The following is a 21,366-nucleotide window of genomic DNA, read 5'->3' as shown; positions in this document are numbered from 1 at the left end:
GCTCCTGGCTTTAGCTTGGCCCTCCCCGACCATTGAGGCCATTTGTGGAGTGAACCAATAGATGGATGGAAGACCTTCTCTGACTGCCTTTCAAATAAAATTATATCTTCTCTAACAGCCAGTGTTATCTTTCACATATTACATTACAGTATCAGGCAGGAAATTTTGGCATATCTTTTGTTGAGTTTTCTTAATTTCAAAACAAAATACTTCCCAGATTTGGTTCTGTGCAGTCAAGAATTAACTCTACCTTAAGCACAGGTCTAGATTTTGTCCATGTTTTTTAGGGCAATCTCTGGCAGTCCTAAAGGTCGGCCACATGGGCAGTCACCATAACTGTATGACCAGCCCACAACATGCGCTTCCTTAGTTGGCAATACTCTGTGCAACACGCACATCACTGCTGGGAAGAGTTGACAGTGTTCACAAACTCACTCTAGGAGAAGATAACTAGAAGCTCTGAACTTGCATCCTCCTAATCCCTAATCCCTCATTCCTTATCTGATTTTAATCTGTATTCTTTTGCTGTAGTAAGCCCTAACTGTGAGTACAAAGCTTTCAGTAAGTTCTCAAAGTCTGTCTTGATCATTACAGAATCTGAGGGTGGTCTTGGGAACCCTCTAAACTTGCATCTGGTGATTAGAAGTGAGGCTGGGCTTGTCATTCATGGCAATTTGCACAGAAACTCATTCTTTAAATGAGGATGTGTGAAAAGTAACACATCTTTACTCATCTGCTAACCATACAGAATGAAGTAAATCACAGAGCTCTATTTTACGAGATACTTTCACAGGCTCATTATGACTGAGACTTGTCTGTTTGATCCTTTGGACAAATTTGGCCAAAATAAAAATCTCTTAATACTGCACTACTGAAGTCCTTGAAAGACAGCAAAAGAAAGAAAAAAGGTTGATTTCCAGCATCTCATATGGGTGCCAGTTCGTGTCCCAGCAACTCTGATTCTGATTCAGCTCCTTGCTAATGGCCTGGGGAAAGCAGCAGAAGATGGCCCAAGTGTCTGGCCTCTGCCACCCAGTGGGAGACCTGGATGAAGCTCCTGGCTTCAGCCTGGCTCAACCCTGGCTGTTGCAGCCACCTGGGAGTGAACCAGATGGAAGAGAGACAGATGGAAGATCTGTCTTTCAAATTCTTAAAAGCTCATTTCCACAAAGTATAATTTAAAATTCTGTGCCCAGTGATTTATGAAATGACTAGTAAAGATGCTATCTTGTTAAGTCCCCATTTTAGAGTAACACATTAGCAATGGAATTTAAAAATTTGTTAACGCACTTATTATAACCAACCTGAAATTTGTTAATGGTTTTCCTGAGGAAAGACATCCTTCTAGAGATCAGTATCCAAATGCCAGGAGTAGGATTATGTGTTCAAATGTGTGGTTAATAGCATGCTGAGATAGTATTCCACTTATCTGAATTCATAAAGGCTTAAGGGTCTCTTCCTAACTAATTTGGACTTTTCACACACAACTTATTATGTATGGCCTGATGGATCAAGTTATATGGATGCTTAATCTTCTAATCATTAATTTTAAAAATAAACACTTAAATCCCAGCATTTATATTGTTTCCCTTATAAAATATGTTAAGGCAAATGCTACCATATAGCACCAAGTATGTCCTTCCTAAGACTCTCCAGGCACAGCGATTAACATTTAAGATGGGAACCAAGACAGGCAGCAGTTGCCTGGCCTACAAATGGCAGAGTTCACATGAGGTGGCTAGAAATGCCAAGATCAGACCCACTGCTACCTCCTTCACATGCAAACCTGATTATAAAGTCTATCTAAGCTTATTTTAAATCCTATAACTTTCTGAAAAGAACTGTAATAAAGATGTGAACTAAGAGTAAAAACATGCCAGCGATTTTCAAAATCAGAAAAATAAAAACCCATTAAAGTTCAAAATGTGATAAGAGCTGGAGATTGCTTATGTATAAACAAGAAAAAAATATCTGATGGGAGAGTGTCATCTACTTCTCAATCACTATTCAGATTTTTTCTCCCTCAAACATCTTATGAGAAGTTTTTAATATTTTCCTCATGGGCTAAACAAGGCTTGGATGAGAAGAGCATGGCACACTGCCATACCCGATATCCACCCACACTGACCTTTACCCAAGGAGTCAGATTTCAGAGGTGTCCATTTAATTCCAAATTAGCTACTGAAATAACACAGAAACAAACCTAAGCAAAACCTCCTCTAAATGTCAGGTAAGATGGATGGATCACCAATCTATTTTTTTTTTAAGACTGACTGATTTATTTGAAAGAGTTAGAGGGCGTGACGGAAGAGAGAGGTCTTCCATCTACTAGTTCACTTCCCAGATGGCTGCAATGGTCAGCACTGGGCCAGGCCAAAGTCAGGAGCCAGGAGCTTCATCTGAGTCTCCCTTGTGTGTTGTAGGGGCCCACACACTTAGGCCATCCTCCACTGCTTTTCCCAGGCCATTAGCAGGGAGTTGGATTGCAAGTGGAGCAACCAGGACATGAACTGGCACCCACATAGGATGCTGGTGCTGCAGGCGGTGGCTTTGCCCTCTACACCACAATACCAGTGCCATATCACCAGTCTTAATCCATAGGAAAGATGATGTTATTTTTTAGTATTAGGAAACTAACACTCTAACCAATGGATCTGATAACTCAGTTAATAATCATATTGGTATCTTTAAACACTTAAAATATCAAGTTTCATTTATTTCCTAACAGTATTTACTGATGTTCACTTCCCATAGCTCAAAGAGGAGTTATTTTATATTAGAGAATCCATGATAACCCCAAAGTAAAATATAACTAAAAAGTAACTTTTCTGATCTCACCCTTCACCAGCAAAAATGAATCATTTATCTAGAACGTTTACTTGCTCAGGTCCCTGTACCAGTCTCTGGTCTGGCGTTTGTGCTTGTCTCTCCTGCTCCATGGGGCATATGTTCCAAGATTGCCAGTGCACATCTAAAACTGCGGATGGTGGTGACCCTATATGTTTTTCCTATACATCCATATTTATGATACATTTATCAATTAGACAGATGATTAGCAATATAGCTAATTATAGCAGCGGACCATAAAAGTAAACATGATCTTCCTTGAAAGTCAAGGCACATATATGTATTTTTGGAGTTGACTGCAGGTAACTGAAACTGGATAAGGAGGAACTACTCCAGGTAATCCCAAACAGTAACTTACTGAACATCTACTCAGAGGTGAAGTCCATGTGAAGGTTATTTCCTTTGAGAATAAAAACAAAAACCAGGTTGATTTCTGATCTCTAAAGTAGGAAAGACATTTCAAACAATGATGTGAGCAACAGAATCCGCACTCGGGTAGGAGTGATTAATTGTATACCTAGAAACTTCATTCTGCGGCTTACCGAAGGCTTTGGTGTATAGTCTACAAATATGTAAGCACTAACAGTACTGCAGCCTCTGTGCAGGCTACAGAACTTTTCTCCCAAAATAATCAGTAACCTCAATTTATTGTAAACACTATCAAAGTAGTGCTCTTTGCTTAAGTTCTAGAAAGTTCCTATAACCACGATAAATAAGAAAAGGTCTAAAGAAAGCCATCACAAGCCTTAGCAGAGGGATGAAGGCCTGGACAATCCCCCATGGACCCTGAGTGAGTCTTGGGCATTTATTTATAGCAACAATAATAAAGGCTTTTCAGGAAATAAGGGATGGGGTAAAATCTACGGTTATTGCCTCATGTTTGTGGTTGGTTTTTATTTTTAAAATGATTATAGCCAGGGCTGGTGCTGTAGCACAGTGGGTAAAGCCACCACCTGCAGTGCCAGCATCCCATATGGGCGCCAGTTCAAGTCCTGGCTGCTCCATTTCTGATGCAGCTCTCTGCTATGGCCTGGTAAAGCAGTACAAGATGGCCCAAGTCCTTGGGCCCCTGCACCTGCATGGAAGACCTGGAAGAAGCTCCTGGCTTCAGAAGGGCACAGATCCGGCTGTTGTGGCCAACTGGGAAGTGAACCAGCAGATGGAAGACCCCTCTCCGTCTCTTAACTCTGCCTTTCAAATAAATAAGCAAATCCTAAAAAAAAAACAAACAAACAAACAAACAAAAAAAAACCAGGAAGTTTATACTTTCTGAAAATAAACAGGCCACATACTGTCATTATGCAATGCTAAATTCACTGCTTAGTCAATTCTCTGATGAGCTCCGGATCTTATGATGGGTTGGTATTCAGTCTGGTTAGGGAGGAAACTAAGTTACCAAAAAGCTACAAAATGAGATGAGAGTAGAACCTTTAAGAGGTAAGGGCTACTGGGAAGTCCTTAGGGGTAAGAGATTTCTCATGTATCCCTTGGTAGTTCTTGCAACAGGTTTTTTTTTTTTTTTTTAATTTCTTTTCACTTTATTTGAAAGGCAGACATGGAGATCTATCATCTACTCACTCACTCCCCAAGTAACCACAAACACCCAAGGGTGGGCCAGGCTCAAGCCAGGAGTCCAGAACTCAATCTGGGTCTCCCGCATGGGTGGCAGAAACCCAAGTACTTGAATCAAAACCTGCTACCTCCCTGAGTGAGCATTAACAGGAAGCTGGATCAGAAGTGGAGGAGCTGGGATTTGAACCAGGCACTCCAACATGGGATGCAGATGTCTCAGGTGGCATCAAAACAGCTGTGCCAGGGTTGGGGTCGGTGCTGCTGCAAAGCAGGTAAACCTGCCTCCTGCAGTGCTGGCATCCCACCAGGATGCCGCAAATAAGTGAATAAATCTTTTTTTAAAAAAGGTAGAGGGGCCAGCACTGTGGTGCAGTAGGTTAATCCTCTGCCTGTGGCACCAGCATCCCATATGGGTGCCAGTTCTAGTCTCAACTACTCCCCTTCCAATCCAGTTCTCTGCTATGGCCTGGGAAAGCAGAAGATGGCTCAAGTGCTTGGGACCCTACACCCGTGTGGGATACCCGGAAGAAACTCCTGGTTCCTGGCTTTGTATCAGTGCAGCTCCAGCCGTTGATGCCAATTGGGGAGTGAACCAGTGGATGGAAGATACATCTCTCTTTCTCTTTCTCTCTCTCTCTTTCCCTGTCTCTCTCTGCCTCTCTGTAACTCTGCCTTTCAAATAAATAAATCTTTACCAAAAAAAATTTTAATAAAAAAAAAAAACAAAAACAAAACTGCCGTGCCAAACACCTGCTCTGAGAGGGTCATTATAAATGCCTAAGCCTGGCCCCTTCCAAACACTGTGCTTCCACCACTGTCATCCATCATGATGTGATGCACCTCAGAGGACTTCACCAGACAAGAACTGACAACTAAGCTAAAGAAACTTTTTTTCATGAGCAGACTGCCTCAGGTATTTTGTTATGATAAGGAAAAGCCGACGAATACAGAGAGGCTGAGCTAACAAGAGCACACAGTTCTTTCAAGGAGTTTTACCACAAAAGGGAAGGAAGGAATGAACAGTGGCAGAGAGAGTGGAGTTGAGGATTCTTCAAGATGATTTTATGACACATTTGGTGTGCTGATCAGGTGATCCAACAGAGAACAAAAATTAACAAAGGGGAAGAACTGCTGAAGCAATGCCCCTAAATAAGACAGAGGGGAGAGGTTTTGAGGAGGAATCAGCTTTAGATCGAACCAAACAAACGAGTTAAGGTCACAGGGAGAGGAGGCATAGGTGGTGGTGTCAGTGAGGCACACATTGGAGTGGGAATCTATAGAAGTTCTCTCATTACTGTAATTTTCTCAGTCGAAGAAAACTATTTCTGGCAACGACTGGTCTACAATAACTTGACTTACTTGCCCCACCCATATTAACCCATAGTGCTTTCTTCACCTGAAGATACTCATCTGTTTTTATACACAGCCATGCCTAGGAAAACCCAAGTATCTGCTAATAGTTCAACACATTTAAGGTTTACCAATAAAGCTGTGTGACAAACAGGCAAATGTTATGTGTCTGATTTCTTTTTACGCCTTGGTGGAAGGGTCATTTATATGACACATCACTTACTGTAAGTTTTGGATGATAGGCCATTGACCACTAGGAAGTGTATTCTAAAACATCACATGTAAAAGTGAAATGCACTTTTCACAACAGGAGGCTCTGCCTATGTGGAGAAATAGAAGTTTTCAGTTACTCACCAACCGTGGTCACAGGAGGCTGCGAGGGGTACTGAGAACTTGTTGTGGCAGGATATGGACCCCCAGGTGGGTAAGGACAGCCAGGGTAACCACTAAAGAAAACAAAAACCATTCAAAGTTAGGATGGCCCCACACTAGGGTACCCCTGAATTCAGGAAGTTTATTGACATACCATTGTTTTACCAGTTAATGAAGTTAGATTTTTAGAGCTACCGATGTTTCATTCAAGTAACAGCCTATAGGAATTCTATTAATCCTACTGGATTTAAAGTAAATGGTCAAATTCCTTTGCTTGGCCCTGGTTATTTGAGGGTTGATTTCACAACAGCAGAAAGTGACTGAGTATTTCCTAAGAACAACCCAACAGTAACAGAGACAACAAATATTTTCTGAGAACATTTTTATTCTCACCCTCCTACTCTACAGGGAAATGAAACAAATTTTTACTTGTGGCTCACTCTGGTATCCTCAGTGAATATTCAATCTGGAAATATTACCATTTAGTTTTCAATTTCTTCTTCATGGATTGTGTTATCTATGTGTTCATGCTAAAGTCAGAAGGAACTTTGATTAGAGATATTCTCCTTCATGTGGCCAGTGCTGTGGCATAGCAGGTAAGGCTGCCGCCTGCAGTGCCAGCATCCCATATGAGCGCCAGTTCTAGTCCTGGCTGCTCCACTTCTGATCCAGTTCTCTGCTATGGCCTGGAAAAGCAGTGCAAGATGGCCCAAGTCTTTGGGCCCCTGCACCCACGTGGGAGACCCAGAAGAAGCTCCTGGCTTCGGATCAGCGCAGCTCCAGCCATTGTGGTCATCTGGGGAGTGAACCAGCAGATGGAAGACCTCTCTCTCTCTGCCTCTCCTTCTCTATGTAACTCTTTCAAGTAAATAAACAGATCTTTAAAATAAATAAATTAAAATCAGTCTCCTATCCAACAACTTCCTATCTATAAATATCATTTACAACATCCCTGACAAATCTTCATTTTCCTCTAGTGAGCACTAAACATGATTTCAACATTGTTGTAGGCAGGCATACAGGTTAAAACTGATTAGGTTTGTGAGCTGCAAGACCATGCCTTCACCACGCCCCTGTGTGACCTCATGCCTCTACCTGACCACACCTGTGCACCCACCAGCCAATCAGGTTAATTAACCACTCCCTTTTGGAAGTGGATTAAAAGCCTGGGACACGGTGTGCCCGCCCCTTCCTTCCCTTGGCCTTTTGCCAGTACGGGACTGGCTGCAGTCCTGTGCCTCCAAGGTGCACGGTCTTCGGGCCACCCTGCCCCATGCTTCCTGGCCTATATGCTCCTCCACGTGGCTGGTTCCTGGTACTCGGTGTGAACCCAGATTTACCTCTCTCCTATAGATAGGGCCCTCACTCTCCTATGCATTTCTGTCATTGAATAAAAGTTTAAAAATGTACCACGCTACCTTATTCATTTATGCCGGTATTCAGAATTCTTCTCTGAATATTAGGCAAGAACCCACACGGGCTTATTAATACTGGGAATTTATTAATAAGCATATGGTGATATCGTAAGGCACCCCAAATTCCAATTTCAACATGACTTTCAAATAAAGTTCCTAAATTTGCATTCTGTAGGAGCAATTAAGCATTTGAAGACTACTTCAACTACAGTGTTTGAAAACGTCTAACATTTTCCCCTCAGTCTTCTCTACTTCAGGCTAAACATTCTTAATTGCTTCACCCATTCACAGGATTCTTTTTTACACAATAACTTACTAGTTTGGAAGATTATCAGTCACCTTTCAGTTGGACAATAAGTCTCAAGTAAACTTATTTTAGCTACAACTGCTAAGTCTATGACATTCACAATTCTTATCAACATACCTTCTAAAAGTCTGTTAAAATTATGGACTAAAAAGAGCCCCACAGGCAGGCATTTAGCCTAGCAACTGAGATGCCTGCATCCCACATCGAAGAGCCCTGTTTCCAAACCCAGCTCCAGCGCTTGCTAATGGAGACCATGGGAGACAGTGGTGATGGCTCAAGTAATTGGGGTCTTACTGGTTCCTAGCTTTAGCCTAGCCCAGCCCCAGCTGCTGCAGGCATTTGGGGAATGAACCATTGGATGTGAGTTCTAAGCCCTCAGATAAATAAAAAAAAATCTGGGAAGTGGGGTGGGGTAGGGGTACAGCCAGCCCACATCCCCGGGACGAGACCTCTTTCTGAGCTGATGGTCAGTTATCCTTTTTCAGTATAGTGGTTCAAAGATTCTCCTATTTGTAATATGAGCTCACACTTTATAACTTGTCTACAACAAAAAGTCTGGGATTGAAGTGATAAAACTCATTGTAATAATAGTATTCACTTACCTACTGGTTAAAAAAAAAAAAAAGTCAAGCATTTTTGTTCCTAGCACACTCTTGCTGGAGGCACCTTTGTTTCTAGCCTCTTTAGCAACCCATGCTAAAATGTTGGAGGGAAATGTCACTCTTAATCAAATTTCTGAATCCACCTTTTTGAAGCTGAGGATAAATTGCTCTTTTTTCCCTGGAGTTCCTCTTATTTTGCATACCTTTTTAAAGACAATCTGTGATCAAATTGGATTTTTCAGTAATTTGGTATAAAATTTTTCTAGGCCTACAGATAATAACTTCAGAGAACTTCCTGAAACTTTACCCAGTTTGTTCAGTTTCTCCTAATGGTAATTCTTGAGGCTGAGAGTTAATAATTTTTGTTGAGGTAATCACTTGGTCCAACTATTTAGAAAATGGGTTGGGGCCAGTGCTGTGGCGCAGCAGGTTAATGCCCAGGCCTGCAGTGCTGGCATCCTATATGGGTGCTGGTTGGAGTCCTGGCTGGTCCACTTCCAATCCAGCTCCATGCTAATGCGCCTGGGAAAGCAGCACAGGATGGCCCAAGTCCTTGGGCCCCTGCACCCATGTAAGAGAGCCAGAAGCAGCTCCTGGCGGGCCCAGCTCTGGCCGTTGCAACCATTTGGGGAGTGAAGTGGATGGAAGACCTCTCCCCCTGTCTCTACCTCTCTCTCCGACTCTTTCAAATAAAAATGAAATAAATCTTACAAAACAGACAATGGGTTACCATGCCCACATCCCATGTTGGGATGCCTCAGTTCTGAGTCGCAGCTCTTTTCCCAATTCTAGCTTCCTGCTAATGTGTATCCTAGCAGGTGATGGCCCAGGCGATTTAATCCCTGCCACCCACATGAGAGACTGGGATTGGCTCTCCAGCTGCTTCCTTTGGCTTGGCCCAGTCCCAGGCTGCTGCAGGTATTTGGGGGAGTGAACCAGCAGATGAGAGCTGTCTTTCTATCTGTCTCTGTCTCCCAATAAATAAGTAGAAAACTGAGTGGTACCATTTTCTATCTTTGTAGATTACTAAATAATTTGTTCTATGCAGCAATCTTTTTTGAAATGTTATTTAATTTAAAAAAAAAACATTTATTTGAAAGGCACAATAGAGAAAGATTCCATCTGCTGGTTCACTCCACAAATGCCTGCATGGCCAGGACTTAGAACTCAATCTATGTGCATCAGCAGGGTTGCTAGAATCAGGAACTGGAGCTGGAGCCGAACACAGGCATTCCAGTATGGGATGCAGGCGTTTTAAGCGCTAAGCCAAATGCCTGACCCCTTTTGTGAAATTTTAAAGAGCCTCTTCTGACTTAAGCTTTTAAAATTTATTTTCATTTCATCTGAAAAGCACAGTACAGGGAGAAGGAGAGGACAGAAGAGAAGTGGGAGGTGGAGAGTGCGAGACAGTGCACGTGCACTATCTTCCATCTGCTCGCTCACTTCCCAAATGCCTACAATAGGGAGAGCTGGGCCAGGCTGCAGCCAGGAGTTCCACCTGAGTCTCCCATGTAGCTGCTAGGAACCCAAGTACTTGGACCATCATGTGCTGCCTCCCAGGACCACTGCCAGGAAGTTGGATTGGAAGCCAAGAAGCCAGGACTCAGGGACCCCGACATGGAATGCAGGCATCCCGAGCCGCAGTTTAACCTGCTACACCACAATGCCTGCTGCTGTCCTAGCTCCTTGAGCTAAGTATTTCTAAAAAGAATTTTTTAATATTTTTATGTTTTGCCGGCGCCGCGGCTCACTAGGCTAATCCTCCGCCTAGCGGCGCCGGCACACCCGGTTCTAGTCCCGGTCGGGGCGCCGGATTCTGTCCCGGTTGCCCCTCTTCCAGGCCAGCCCTCTGCTGTGGCCAGGGAGTGCAGTGGAGGATGGCCCAGGTGCTTGGGCCCTGCACCCCATGGGAGACCAGGAAAAGCACCTGGCTCCTGGCTCCTGCCATCGGATCAGCGCGGTGCGCCGGCCGCAGTGTGCTGCCCACGGCGGCCATTGGAGGGTGAACCAACGGCAAAAGGAAGACATTTCTCTCTGTCTCTCTCTCTCACTGTCCACTCTGCCTGTCAAAAAAAAAAAAAAAAAAAAAAAAACAAAAAAATATTTTTATGTTTTTTCTTTATGTATCCTTTCCGAATTTACTATTTATGATTCTTACAATCAAGGCACTTTCCTATGTGCTTGAAGTAGGAGCAAAGATATGACTATCTCTTCCTCCAGATGCTAATAAATAGAGCAAGATCCCTGTAAACAATGGGGTTACAGGGACAAACATAATAACAAAGGCTAACTAAAAGTTCAAGAGATGCAGAGTGAGAAATCAATACCAGCTGGAGGAGACTAGGGACGGTTTGGGGAGATCTGGAATATGTATGGAAGTTGCATTTTTATTCTCTTCAATTCTCCTACTCATAATCCTATAGTCTAGCCGGCGCCGCGGCTCACTAGGCTAATCTTCCGTCTTGTGGCACCAGCATACCAGGTTCTAGTCCCAGTCGGGGCACCGGATTCTGTCCCAGTTGCCCCTCTTCCAGGCCAGCTCTCTGCTATGGCCAGGGAGTGCAATGGAGGATGGCCCAAGTGCTTGGGCCCTGCACCCCATGGAAGACCAGGAGAAGCACCTGGCTCCTGCCTTCAGATCAGTGCGGTGCGCCGGCCGCGGCGGCCATTGGAGGGTGAACCAACGACAAAAAGGAAGACCTTTGTCTCTGTCTCTCACTGTCCACTTTGCCTGTCCAAAAATTTTTTTGGCTCTTATATTTTGCTCAAATAAAATGAATCAAGTGAACTTACCAGTTGCTAAGTTTCCTGTTATACACTGTTAACTCGGGACCAGCACTGTGGCATAGCAGGTAAAGCCACCGCCTGCAATGCCAGCATCCCATATGGCGCTGGTTCAAGTCCCAGTGGCTCCACTTCCAATCCAGCATCCTGCTAATGTGTCTGAAAAAACAGTGGAACATGGCCCAAGTCCTTGGGCCCCTTCACCCACACGGGAGACCTGGAAGAAGCTCCTGACTCCTCACTTTGGATCAGCCCAGCTTCAGCCGCTGGGACCATTTGGGGAGTGAACCAGAAGATGAAAGACCTCTCTGGCTGGCGCCGCGGCTCACTAGGCTAATCCTCTGCCTGTGGTGCCAGCACCCCAGGTTCTAGTCCCAGTCGAGGTGCCAGATTCTGTCCCGGTTGCTCCTCTTCCAGTCCAGCTCTCTGCTGTGGCCCAGGAAGGCAGTGGAGGATGGCCCAAGTGCTTGGGCCCTGCAGCCTCATGGGAGACCATGAGGAAGCACTTGGCTCCTGGCTTCAGATCAGCGCACAGCGCCGGCAGCAGCACGCTGGCTGTAGTGGCCATTTGGGGGGGGGGGGGTGAACCAACAGAAAAAGGAAGACCTTTCTCTTTCTCTCTCACTGTCTAACTCTGCCTGTCAGAAAAATAAAAATAAAAAATAAATAAAAAGAAAGACCTCTTTGTAACTCTGCCTTTCAAATAAATAAGCTTTTAAAACATTGTTATCTCTTTGTTACTTCCTTCACCTCTAAATATTTGATTTTTTCCTTTAAGATCCTCTTTCAAACACAAAGATGGATCCCACCCTGGTTCACCCCTCCAAATGCCTGCACTGGCCAGGGCAAGGTCAGGCCAAAGCCAGGAACCAGGAGGGCAATCAGGTCTCCCACATGGGTGAAGTCAATCATTTAAGCCACCTCTGGTGACTGCATCAGAAGGAAGCTGGAGTTAGGAGCTGGAGCTGGGTATTGAACCCATGTACTATGAGGTGATAATCTTTTTTTTTTTTTTAATATTTATTTTATTTATTTGAAACAGAGTTACAGAGAGAGGTAGAGACAGAGAGGTTTTCCATCTGCTGGTTCACCCCCTAGGTGGCCGCAACGGCTGGAGCTGTGCCGATCCGAAGCCAGGAGCTTCTTCCAGGTCTCCCATGTGGGTGCAGGGGCCCAAGGACTTGAGCCATCCTCCACTGCTATCCCAGGCCATAGCAGAGAGCTGGATAGGAAAAGCAGCAGCCAGGACTAGAACTGGCACCCATATGGGTTGCCGGCCCTTTAGGCCAGGGCTTTAACCCACTACGCCACAGCGCTGGCCCCAAGGTGATAATCTGAACCACAGGCAAAACAACGGCCCCAGCAACAATTCTGTAGTAACATGCTTGCCAGTACCTGTATCAAAACTAGAACAACTACTCTTTATGTATCTTTTACTTTCCTTGTATATGTACTACAAGTACTAAATTAAACTTTCAAAAGATCTTAGGATTTGGAAGAGATCTGAGCGATCAACTAGTCCAATCTTCCAAAGCAACAATAAACGCTGTCTTGAACTTACTCTTTTAAGATAAAGACTCTTCCTAAGTCTGATTCATTAATTCTGCTTTATAACAAAAGTAGAAAAGTTCTGAGGCTGTTCTGAGAAGATCTTATATACAGAAAGATAGAGATGACGATTAAAGTACATAACAACTTATTAGCATGTTATGATTTGAGATTAAAGGTTACATTTTACAAAGAGGCATTAAGTCTTTGAAAAGTAATTTCCTCAAAAAAGCAATTTCTTGGGGCCAGCGCTGTGGCGCAGCGTGTAAAAGCCCTGGCCTGAAGCGCGGGCATCCCATATGGGCGCCGGTTCTAGTCCCAGCTGCTCCTCTTCCGATCCAGTTCTCTGCTATGGCCTGGGAAAGCAATGGAAGATGGCCCAAGTCCTTGGGCCCCTGCACCAATGTGGGAGACCTGGAAGAAGCTCCTGGCATCAGATCTGCACAGCTCCGGCTGTTGCAGCCATCTGGAGATTGAACCAGCGGATGGAAGACCTCTCTCTCTGTCTCTACCTCTCTCTGTAACTCTCTTTCAAATAAATAAAATAAATCTTTAAAACAAAACAAAACAAAAAAGGAATTTGTTTTTTAAGAAGGAATTTCTTAAAAATAAACCCAAAGGCCATTTTCTTGGCTACCTAAGACAAATGAATAAGATGTTCATGTTTTGTCAATATTTTCATTTTTATCAACAAGTTTGTTTCAAATGACTTTACTATTCAGAAAGACCATTTCCTTCCTGTACTTTCAACTACTCCAAGTCCAAAGTTCCTTTTTACTACAACTGCTAATTACAAAGTCCGGTAATTTCAATCCTTTAAACAGTATTCCATTTTCAGAACATAATCAGAAAATTTAGGGTCGTTAAGAACCTATCACCTGCTTTTATATTATATCACAGGAATCTTTATTGTCTCTGAGAGAAGTTTTTTCCTTTTGGTATCTGCTTTCTTATGTAAAATGACAGAATGTTTACTAAATCCTAAAGCTGGCCTCTAAAACTAAGAAAGACTCAGGAGTAAAGTAAGTCTGTAAGCTTAACCTTCAAGACCATGGGTATATTTATGTAGGACAGGGTGCTATGGTGTGAATATGTCCCCGAAGGGTTTACCACTGCTGCCCTTGAACATCCCCACAAGTTTTCCATGTACTGAGGGGAACCAAATAATGGTTCATATGATGGATCAGACTTGTCTAATGATATTTATTCATTCAGCTCATAAGGTATTAAAATAGTTTTTACTTAGCTTTCTACACTGGAAATACAAAGTTCTTAAAAGGAAGGTAGTGAAGATTTAAGGTTCAAAACCAATCAAGATTATCATCATCCGCCCCACCTCTTTCCTCTGGATATAAAACAGAGCAGCATTTCTCGGGCTGGGAGAGATTCCTTTCAACCTAAGCACACATACCATAGAATTCCACCAAATTTCATCTTCTGCTAAATTGCAACTAAATTTATTTTAATGCCCTAATTAGTAATTATCAGGGCATTATTGTGATTCTAGAACTAATACAATTATTCAAAAGATAACTGTCCATTACCTGGGATTGGGAGGGTATCCAGAAGGATATGCAGAGATTCCGCCTGGCATGCCTGGCATGTAGGAAGCTAAAAACAATTTTTAATATTTTAAAGTAATACGCATAGTCCTGAATATGTAGGCTATTGTCAAACCACAGTTAGGTTTCATTCAGTTAAAGAATCCAAACCTCAACACCAAAACAAAACAAACACCCCACTCGTGTTAGTTCTTTATTTCAAGCAGTAAACATTTTCAAATCATGTAACTCAAAGTAAATATGACTGACAACGACACTCATGACAAGCCCAACAAGGAATAACTGGCAAACAGGTCAACCAACCTGGTTAGCTTCACATAGCTGTCAATGAGAAATTTAGAGAAAGGTAATTCTGACCTCTGGTTCAAGGCCAGCTTCTTAGAAAGTGACTTCTTTACTATGCTGAAGAATTTTTTTGATATTTCCTTTAAAACTGTTAACCAGTTTGCACAGCTGGTTTTGTTGGCTTATTTACAAATTTCAAGAGGCCTCATATTACTATGAGAAGTCTAAATGAAACTTATAGTCATCTAGACTAGTTAAAAAAGAAAATGGAAGTTTGGAAATACTAGAAAAAAGGTTCGAATCTAGCAAATGCAATGAATGCTTTATGTATCCTTTAAAGAGAATGCTAATGGCATAGAACAAGGCCAGTGATGACAAGAGGCTAATCATATCAGAGGAAGAAAAAGAGAAGTTGTTAATTTTGGCCTTAACCAGAATTGACTTCTCTGAATCAATTTTTCTTCAGTGAAACTTTTCTCTTTAACATGATGAATTAGCCCTTTAATTTTTTTTTTTTTTTTTTTTTTGACAGGCAGACAGAAAGGTCTTCCTTCCGTTGGTTCACCCCCTAATGGCCACCATGGCTGGCATGCTGCGCCAATCCAAAGCCAGGAGCCAGGTGCTTCTCCTGGTCTCCCACGCAGGTACGGGGCCCAAGGACTTGGGCCATCCTCCACTGCACTCCCAGGCCACAGCAGAGAGCTGGATTGGAAGAGGAACAACCGGGACAGAACCGGCGCCCCAACCGGGACTAGAACCCGGGGTGCCGGGGCCGCAGGCGGAGGATTAGCCTAGCGAGCCACGGCACCGGCCAGCCCTTTAATTCAAACAATAAATATCCTATTGTCCATTATTGGTAGGAACTAGGGATTTAGGGATTGGGATGATCAAAAAAGCCAAAAAAAGCGCAAAAAAAAAAAAAAAAATCCAGAATCCTTGCTAGGGAGATGAGCAAGCAACACTGCTGCTAAGGGCTGCGACAGGAAAAGAGCATCCAGGAAACAGAGCTAACTTGAAGCTAGGACATAGGGATAACCAAAAATGATCTAGCAGAGGAATGACAGGTGAAGGCTTGCAGGCAAGAGGGGCGGAATCTTCAAGGAGTGAACTTCTACAGCACAGAAATCTATTAGGTACGGGAAGTGATGGTGGGCTCACATCAGGAAGAGCCTCAGTTTAGTGTGGATGCCCACACTCCGCATCACAGCACCTGGATTTGAGTCCTGGCTGTGCTTCCAATTCCAGTCTCCTACTGATGTGCACCCTGGGAGGCAGCAGGTTGATGGCTCAAGCAACTAGGTCCCTGTAACTCATGTGGGAGACCTGAATTGAGTTCCTGGCACCTAGGTTCTGCCTGGCTTAGCCTTGGCTGTTCCAGGCACTTGGGGAGTAAACCAACAGATGGATGACCTCTGTCTTTCCATGCCTGTCTCTCTGCCTTCCAATCAATCAATAAAATGGGGAAAAAAAGAAAAAGAGCCTTTACCAGAATTGCTGAACACACATCTACAAATAACTAGTATTCAACAATTTTGTTAGGATAAATCCATAGATGTCATTAATAAATTTTTCTTAAATATGATGATATTCAATGCAATTTTATAAAGAGAAAAATCTCTCAAAATGTTACAACTGAGAGATTCCTTTAAAAGATATTCCCCAGGCACAAAGCACAGTTGATTTTTACAAACATCTTGGTGAAAATATGAGGTCCTTATTAATTATTTGTAATACATACAATGAACACTCCCTCCCATTAAAACCTCTCAGACATTAAGACCATCACCTAGGGCTGGCGCCGCAGCTCACTAGGCTAATCCTCCGCCTTGCAGCGCCGGCACACCCGGTTCTAGTCCTGGTCAGGGCGCCGGATTCTGTCCCGGTTGCCCCTCTTCCAGGCCAGCTCTCTGCTGTGGCCAGGGAGTGCAGGGGAGGATGGCCCAAGTGCTTGGGCCCTGCACCCCATGGGAGACCAGGATAAGTACCTGGCTCCTGCCATCGGATCAGCGCGGTGCACTGGCCGCAGCGCGTCGGCCGCGGCGGCCATTGAAGGGTGAACCAAAGGCAAAGGAAGACCTTTCTCTCTCTCTCTCTTTCTCACTGTCCACTCTGCCTGTCAAAAATAAATAAATAAAAAATAATAAAAAAAAATCACCTCATAATTATAAGCAATTTTTTCTAAGGTTCTAAAAATTAACAATTCCAAAGCCTTCAAGTTTTTGTTTTGGGAAATAACAAATGCTGTTTGGATCCAAGAAGGGCAAAGGAGGAGGTAATAGGGTGAAGTAACTTTAGAGCCAGAATAAAATGGGATACCAAAATATTTAACATATGGGGTTATTGTGAGGATTAAGCAAGAATGTTACATAAAGTACTTAGTTGTGAGTCATAATTACCACTCAACAAATATGAATTAGTTGTCAAAAATGACATTTGACTACAATACTATTTTAAAAAGTTATGTTTTTCATTTGAGCAGCAGAAAGAGAGGCCCAGAGCCGTGACTGGGAAACTCGATCCAAATCTCCACATGGTGGCAGGGTCCCAGCTACTGGAGCCATCATTTGCTGCCTCCTAGGGCCTGCATTAATAGGAAGCTGGAAATGGCAGTGGAGCCGGGACTTAAACTCAAGTACTTCAATATGGGATGTGGGTATCTCAACCAGTACCTTAACTACTAGGTCAAACAGCCATTGCCGTTCCCAATCCTAACACTGTTTTCGAGGGTGATTCGTGCTAGCTCAACAGCCATTGTATAAGAGATTAAAATAAAAATTCTCAGCAATCATAATAATTTTAAGTGCATAATTTCTCAACTGTAAGATATTTATTCAAGTATACAATCAAATTTCTGAGTGTGTGTGTGTACGTGAGATTGAGAGGAGTGGAATCAAGATTTTCATTTTTCTACAGTCATATCTAGTATTAATGGATATTATCTAAACATATAAAATATATTAAAACTGGAATGAGAGGTAATAAAATAGTCTTTTTCAGTAATTTTCTTAAATTACCTCTAGTATTTAATGTGACTTTCAATTAGAGGATAGAAAGCTGAACTGCAATAGTGACTACAGGGTGGCCTCTTTTAGAATATTGAGCTTCCAATGTCAATATCCTGAAGAAACTCAGAGGAAACAAAATTTCTGGACAGGTTATTTTTTCTTTTTAAAAAACTTGTTTGAAAGGTAGAGAGGGGCTGGCACTGTGGTGCAGCGGGCTAAAGCCCTGGCCTGAAGCGCCAGCATCCCATATGGGTGCCAGTTCTAGTCCTGGCTGCTCCTCTTCTGATCCAGCTCTCTGCTATGGCCTGGGAAAGCAGTAGAAGATGACCCAAGTCCTTGGGTCCCTGCACCCACGTGGGAGACCTGGAAGAAGCTCCTGGCTTCAGATTGGCACAGCTCCAGCTGTTGTGGCCATCTGGGGAGTGAGCCAGTGGATGGAAGACATCTCTGTCTCTAACTCTTTCAAATAAATAAAATAAATCTTTTAAAAAAAGAAGAAGAAGAAAAAGGGCAGAGAGACAGGGAGAGACAGAGAGCCAGAGCTACTGGAGCCAGGAACTGGGAATATAATCTAAGTTTCCCATGTGGGTGGCAGGAAGCCGATTATTTGAGCCATCTCCACTGGTTTCCAGAATCTGCACAGGCAGGAAGCTGTAGTCAGAGCAGAAGCTGAGACCAAACTTCCAAGTGGGACTTGGGCATAATACTCCCACGTTATCTGAGCAAATAAGCAAGATTGACAAAACTAGGAAATATCTGGGTATTTCGAATTTAAAGGAGCAATATTTTTAACTCTTGGGTACTTTAGTCAACAGAATATAGTAACATGAAAAAAACCTCTGATCCAAAGGAATCACTATCTTTATTAAAGGATATCATTCCTAAAACCAAGATTATGGGAAAGTAGGGAGGAAAAGGGAAATGGATTAAAAAAGTTCCATTAAATGAAATGAAAAATGAAAGAGAATGATTTTCAGCAGAAGGGAAGGCTCACATAATTTGTCTTATAAGATAAATTTGACTAATAATAATCTTAAATAGAACATACAAAAGAATTTGCAGCTCAAAACACAATGAAATTAATGGAGATATAGTAAAATTAAAACAAAACAACCAACTCTTAATTATTCAGAGTGAATTTAAGTACTAGTAAGATTTATAAAAAGGTAATACATATTACAGGGTACTACAAAAAGTTCATGGAAATGGAATTAAAAAATAAGCTTCATTTTGGCACACAAATTTTGAAATCCATGCAATTTTTTATAATATAAATATGCATTTCCCACAAACTTCTAGTACAATTATGCATGTATTTCAACTTTTTTGCACCAAAATAAACTTACATTTAATTGCATTTCCCTTGGACTTGTGAAGTACCTCCAAATATACCAACTGGGGAGAACTGGTATTACATCCACGCCTCTACCCTTCCACCAAGTTAAAATCAGGAGTTGGCTGTACACAACAGAAGCAATCTGAGAGCTAGATTTCCAATTGTGTATACCCAGAATAACTGAATATGAATACTTTGACCTTATAATTCTCCTTCATAACACTGATCCTGGAATCACAAAGAGAAAGGAGAGGTCAGACTACCTTTCAAGTTTTATCTGCTTCCAAGCTGATCAGATCAGACTATTCCTCAGCAAGCACAATTTTAAAAAAATCTAGCTCTGTTCCAGCATTCTTTCTCCTCCAGTTTGGAATCCACCACACCCATGCTTCAATTACTACCCACAAACAGAAGCCCAAATGCCAGTCTTTGGTAGAAATCTGTACATGCAGATGTGGGGCCTCAGAATACTTCCAAAAATTCCACTAACTTGACATGCTAAAAAGCAAAGTAAAGCCATTAAAAAAAATTTTTTTTACAAGGCTATATTGTTTATATAAACTTTAAAATCAAATCTCAATTCTACTTACTATTTGGTGGCCCTGTTGCCTGGTATGATGGATAAGATGCTGAAATAGTAGGACGAGAGAAAACTGGAGGTTCATCTCCAAATACCACGATCATGACCTGAATGAGCCCCAACAAGTCTGACTGTGGCTGAAAAAGGAAAAGAAATTCAAGTCAATTATCAAGTCACTTTTCAGCAAAGAGGAAGTCTGGCCATTTCTCATCACTTTTAACTCAATTTGACAATTTTCTTTGAATAACTAATTGTGAAAGTGCCATATTTAATTTAATAAATTTAGAAGTTTTTAAATATTTGTGACTCTTGCTTCACGTACATGTGTTTAAAAACAGCAAGCCAAAGCAGTATATTGCAAAACTCAGATGGCATTGTCTTTCATTTGACTCCACAGAGTTAACAAAATTTACTTTAATGCCAATGGACAACTTAGGTATAGTGGTGCAAATTCAGGGAAGGTATAAACAGTAGCCATACTATTTATGGCCTTTTATAAATAACAATGTTACCTTGAAAACACATATTCTTAAAATTAATTTTATTGAAGATAGTATTATGAACACTAAAATTATAGGTAATCTCTAGCTTAGAAAGATAACAAGTTGTTAAAGGATCTTTCCTTCCAATAATAGCTACAAAGACAGTACCTGCTTTTTTTTATTTTTTTAATTTTTTTTTTTTTTTGACAGGCAGAGTGGACAGTGAGAGTGAGAGTGAGAGAGAGAGAGAGAGAGAGAGAGAAAGGTCTTCCTTTGCCGTTGGTTCACCCTCCAATGGCTGCCGCAGCTGGCGCACCGCGCTGATCCGAAGGCAGGAGCCAGGTGCTTCTCCTGGTCTTCCATGGGGTGCAGGGCCCAAGCACTTGGGCCATGCTCCACTGCACTCCCTGGCCACAGCAGAGAGCTGGCCTGGAAGAGGGGCAACCGGGACAGAATCTGGCGCCCCGACCGGAACTAGAACCCAGTGTGCAGGCGCCGCAGGCGGAGGATTAGCCTATTGAGCCGTGGCGCCGGCCATAGTACCTGCTTTTCCAAGAAAGTTGCAAAAATTTTCTCAAATATCTATCAATGACTAAGACAAATTATGAAATAGTTGTTCAGACTGGCTGGCTTATTTAGTGGTATTAATTTCAGCTCTTAATCTATTTTGTGTATGTCTCATTTCATATGATTCTCTTTCATGAGTTCATTAAATTCTCAAGAACTACTAAATCATTTCATCAGCTAACCATATTCATAACTTCTTTTACTTCTGCTAGAATAGTCAGTAGCACGGGGCCAATGCTGTGGCACATTGGGTAAAGCTGCTACCTGCAGTGCTGGCATCCCATATGGGTGCCAGTTTGAGTCCCGGCTGCTCCACTTCCGATCCAACTCTCTGCTACAGCCTGGGAAATCAGTAGAAGGCGGCCCTGCATCTGCATGGGAGACCCAGAAGAAACTCCTGGCTTTGGATCGGCACAGCTTTGGCCATTGTGGCCAATGTGAGCAGAGAACCAGTGGATGGAAGACTTCTCTCTTTCTCTCTCTCTCTCTCTCTAACTCTTTCAAATAAATAAATAAACAAATCTTAAAAAAAAAATAGTAGCAGATTTTACCTTTCCAAAAAACTAATAAACTCATCTCTCTGGTTCAAATTTCAACCTAACTTATGAAAGATGACAGTAACATTTCTCAAAGCTTCTAGTGAAAATCTGATGATTCTGCTTCAATATCCTTCTCATGTTTGACAGTTTGTGAGTTTATACGTCTGCCACAGCAATACCATGAGGGACAGAAATAGAAGTTCCCTACTATTA

At 42.4% G+C, this 21,366-nt stretch overlaps 1 protein-coding gene across 1 annotated transcript in view; it reads right to left on the bottom strand.

Moving 5' to 3' along the window:
* TSG101 (tumor susceptibility 101) overlaps positions 1–21,366 on the bottom strand; it is a 44,931-nt gene that overhangs the window by 7,513 nt on the left and 16,052 nt on the right. The window contains exons 5-7 of the mRNA XM_002721366.5: positions 19,576–19,702; positions 14,342–14,408; positions 6,124–6,215 (exon numbers count right to left, since the gene is read on the bottom strand). Of these exons, the coding sequence (XP_002721412.1) occupies positions 6,124–6,215; positions 14,342–14,408; positions 19,576–19,702 (286 nt within the window). The remainder of the gene's footprint in view (positions 1–6,123; positions 6,216–14,341; positions 14,409–19,575; positions 19,703–21,366) is intronic.

This window comes from Oryctolagus cuniculus, chromosome 1 (assembly GCF_964237555.1).
Source record: "Oryctolagus cuniculus chromosome 1, mOryCun1.1, whole genome shotgun sequence".
NCBI lineage: Eukaryota > Metazoa > Chordata > Mammalia > Lagomorpha > Leporidae > Oryctolagus > Oryctolagus cuniculus.
The sequence above is the reverse complement of the archived record's forward strand: the minus strand, read 5'-3'. Positions and strand labels throughout refer to the sequence as shown.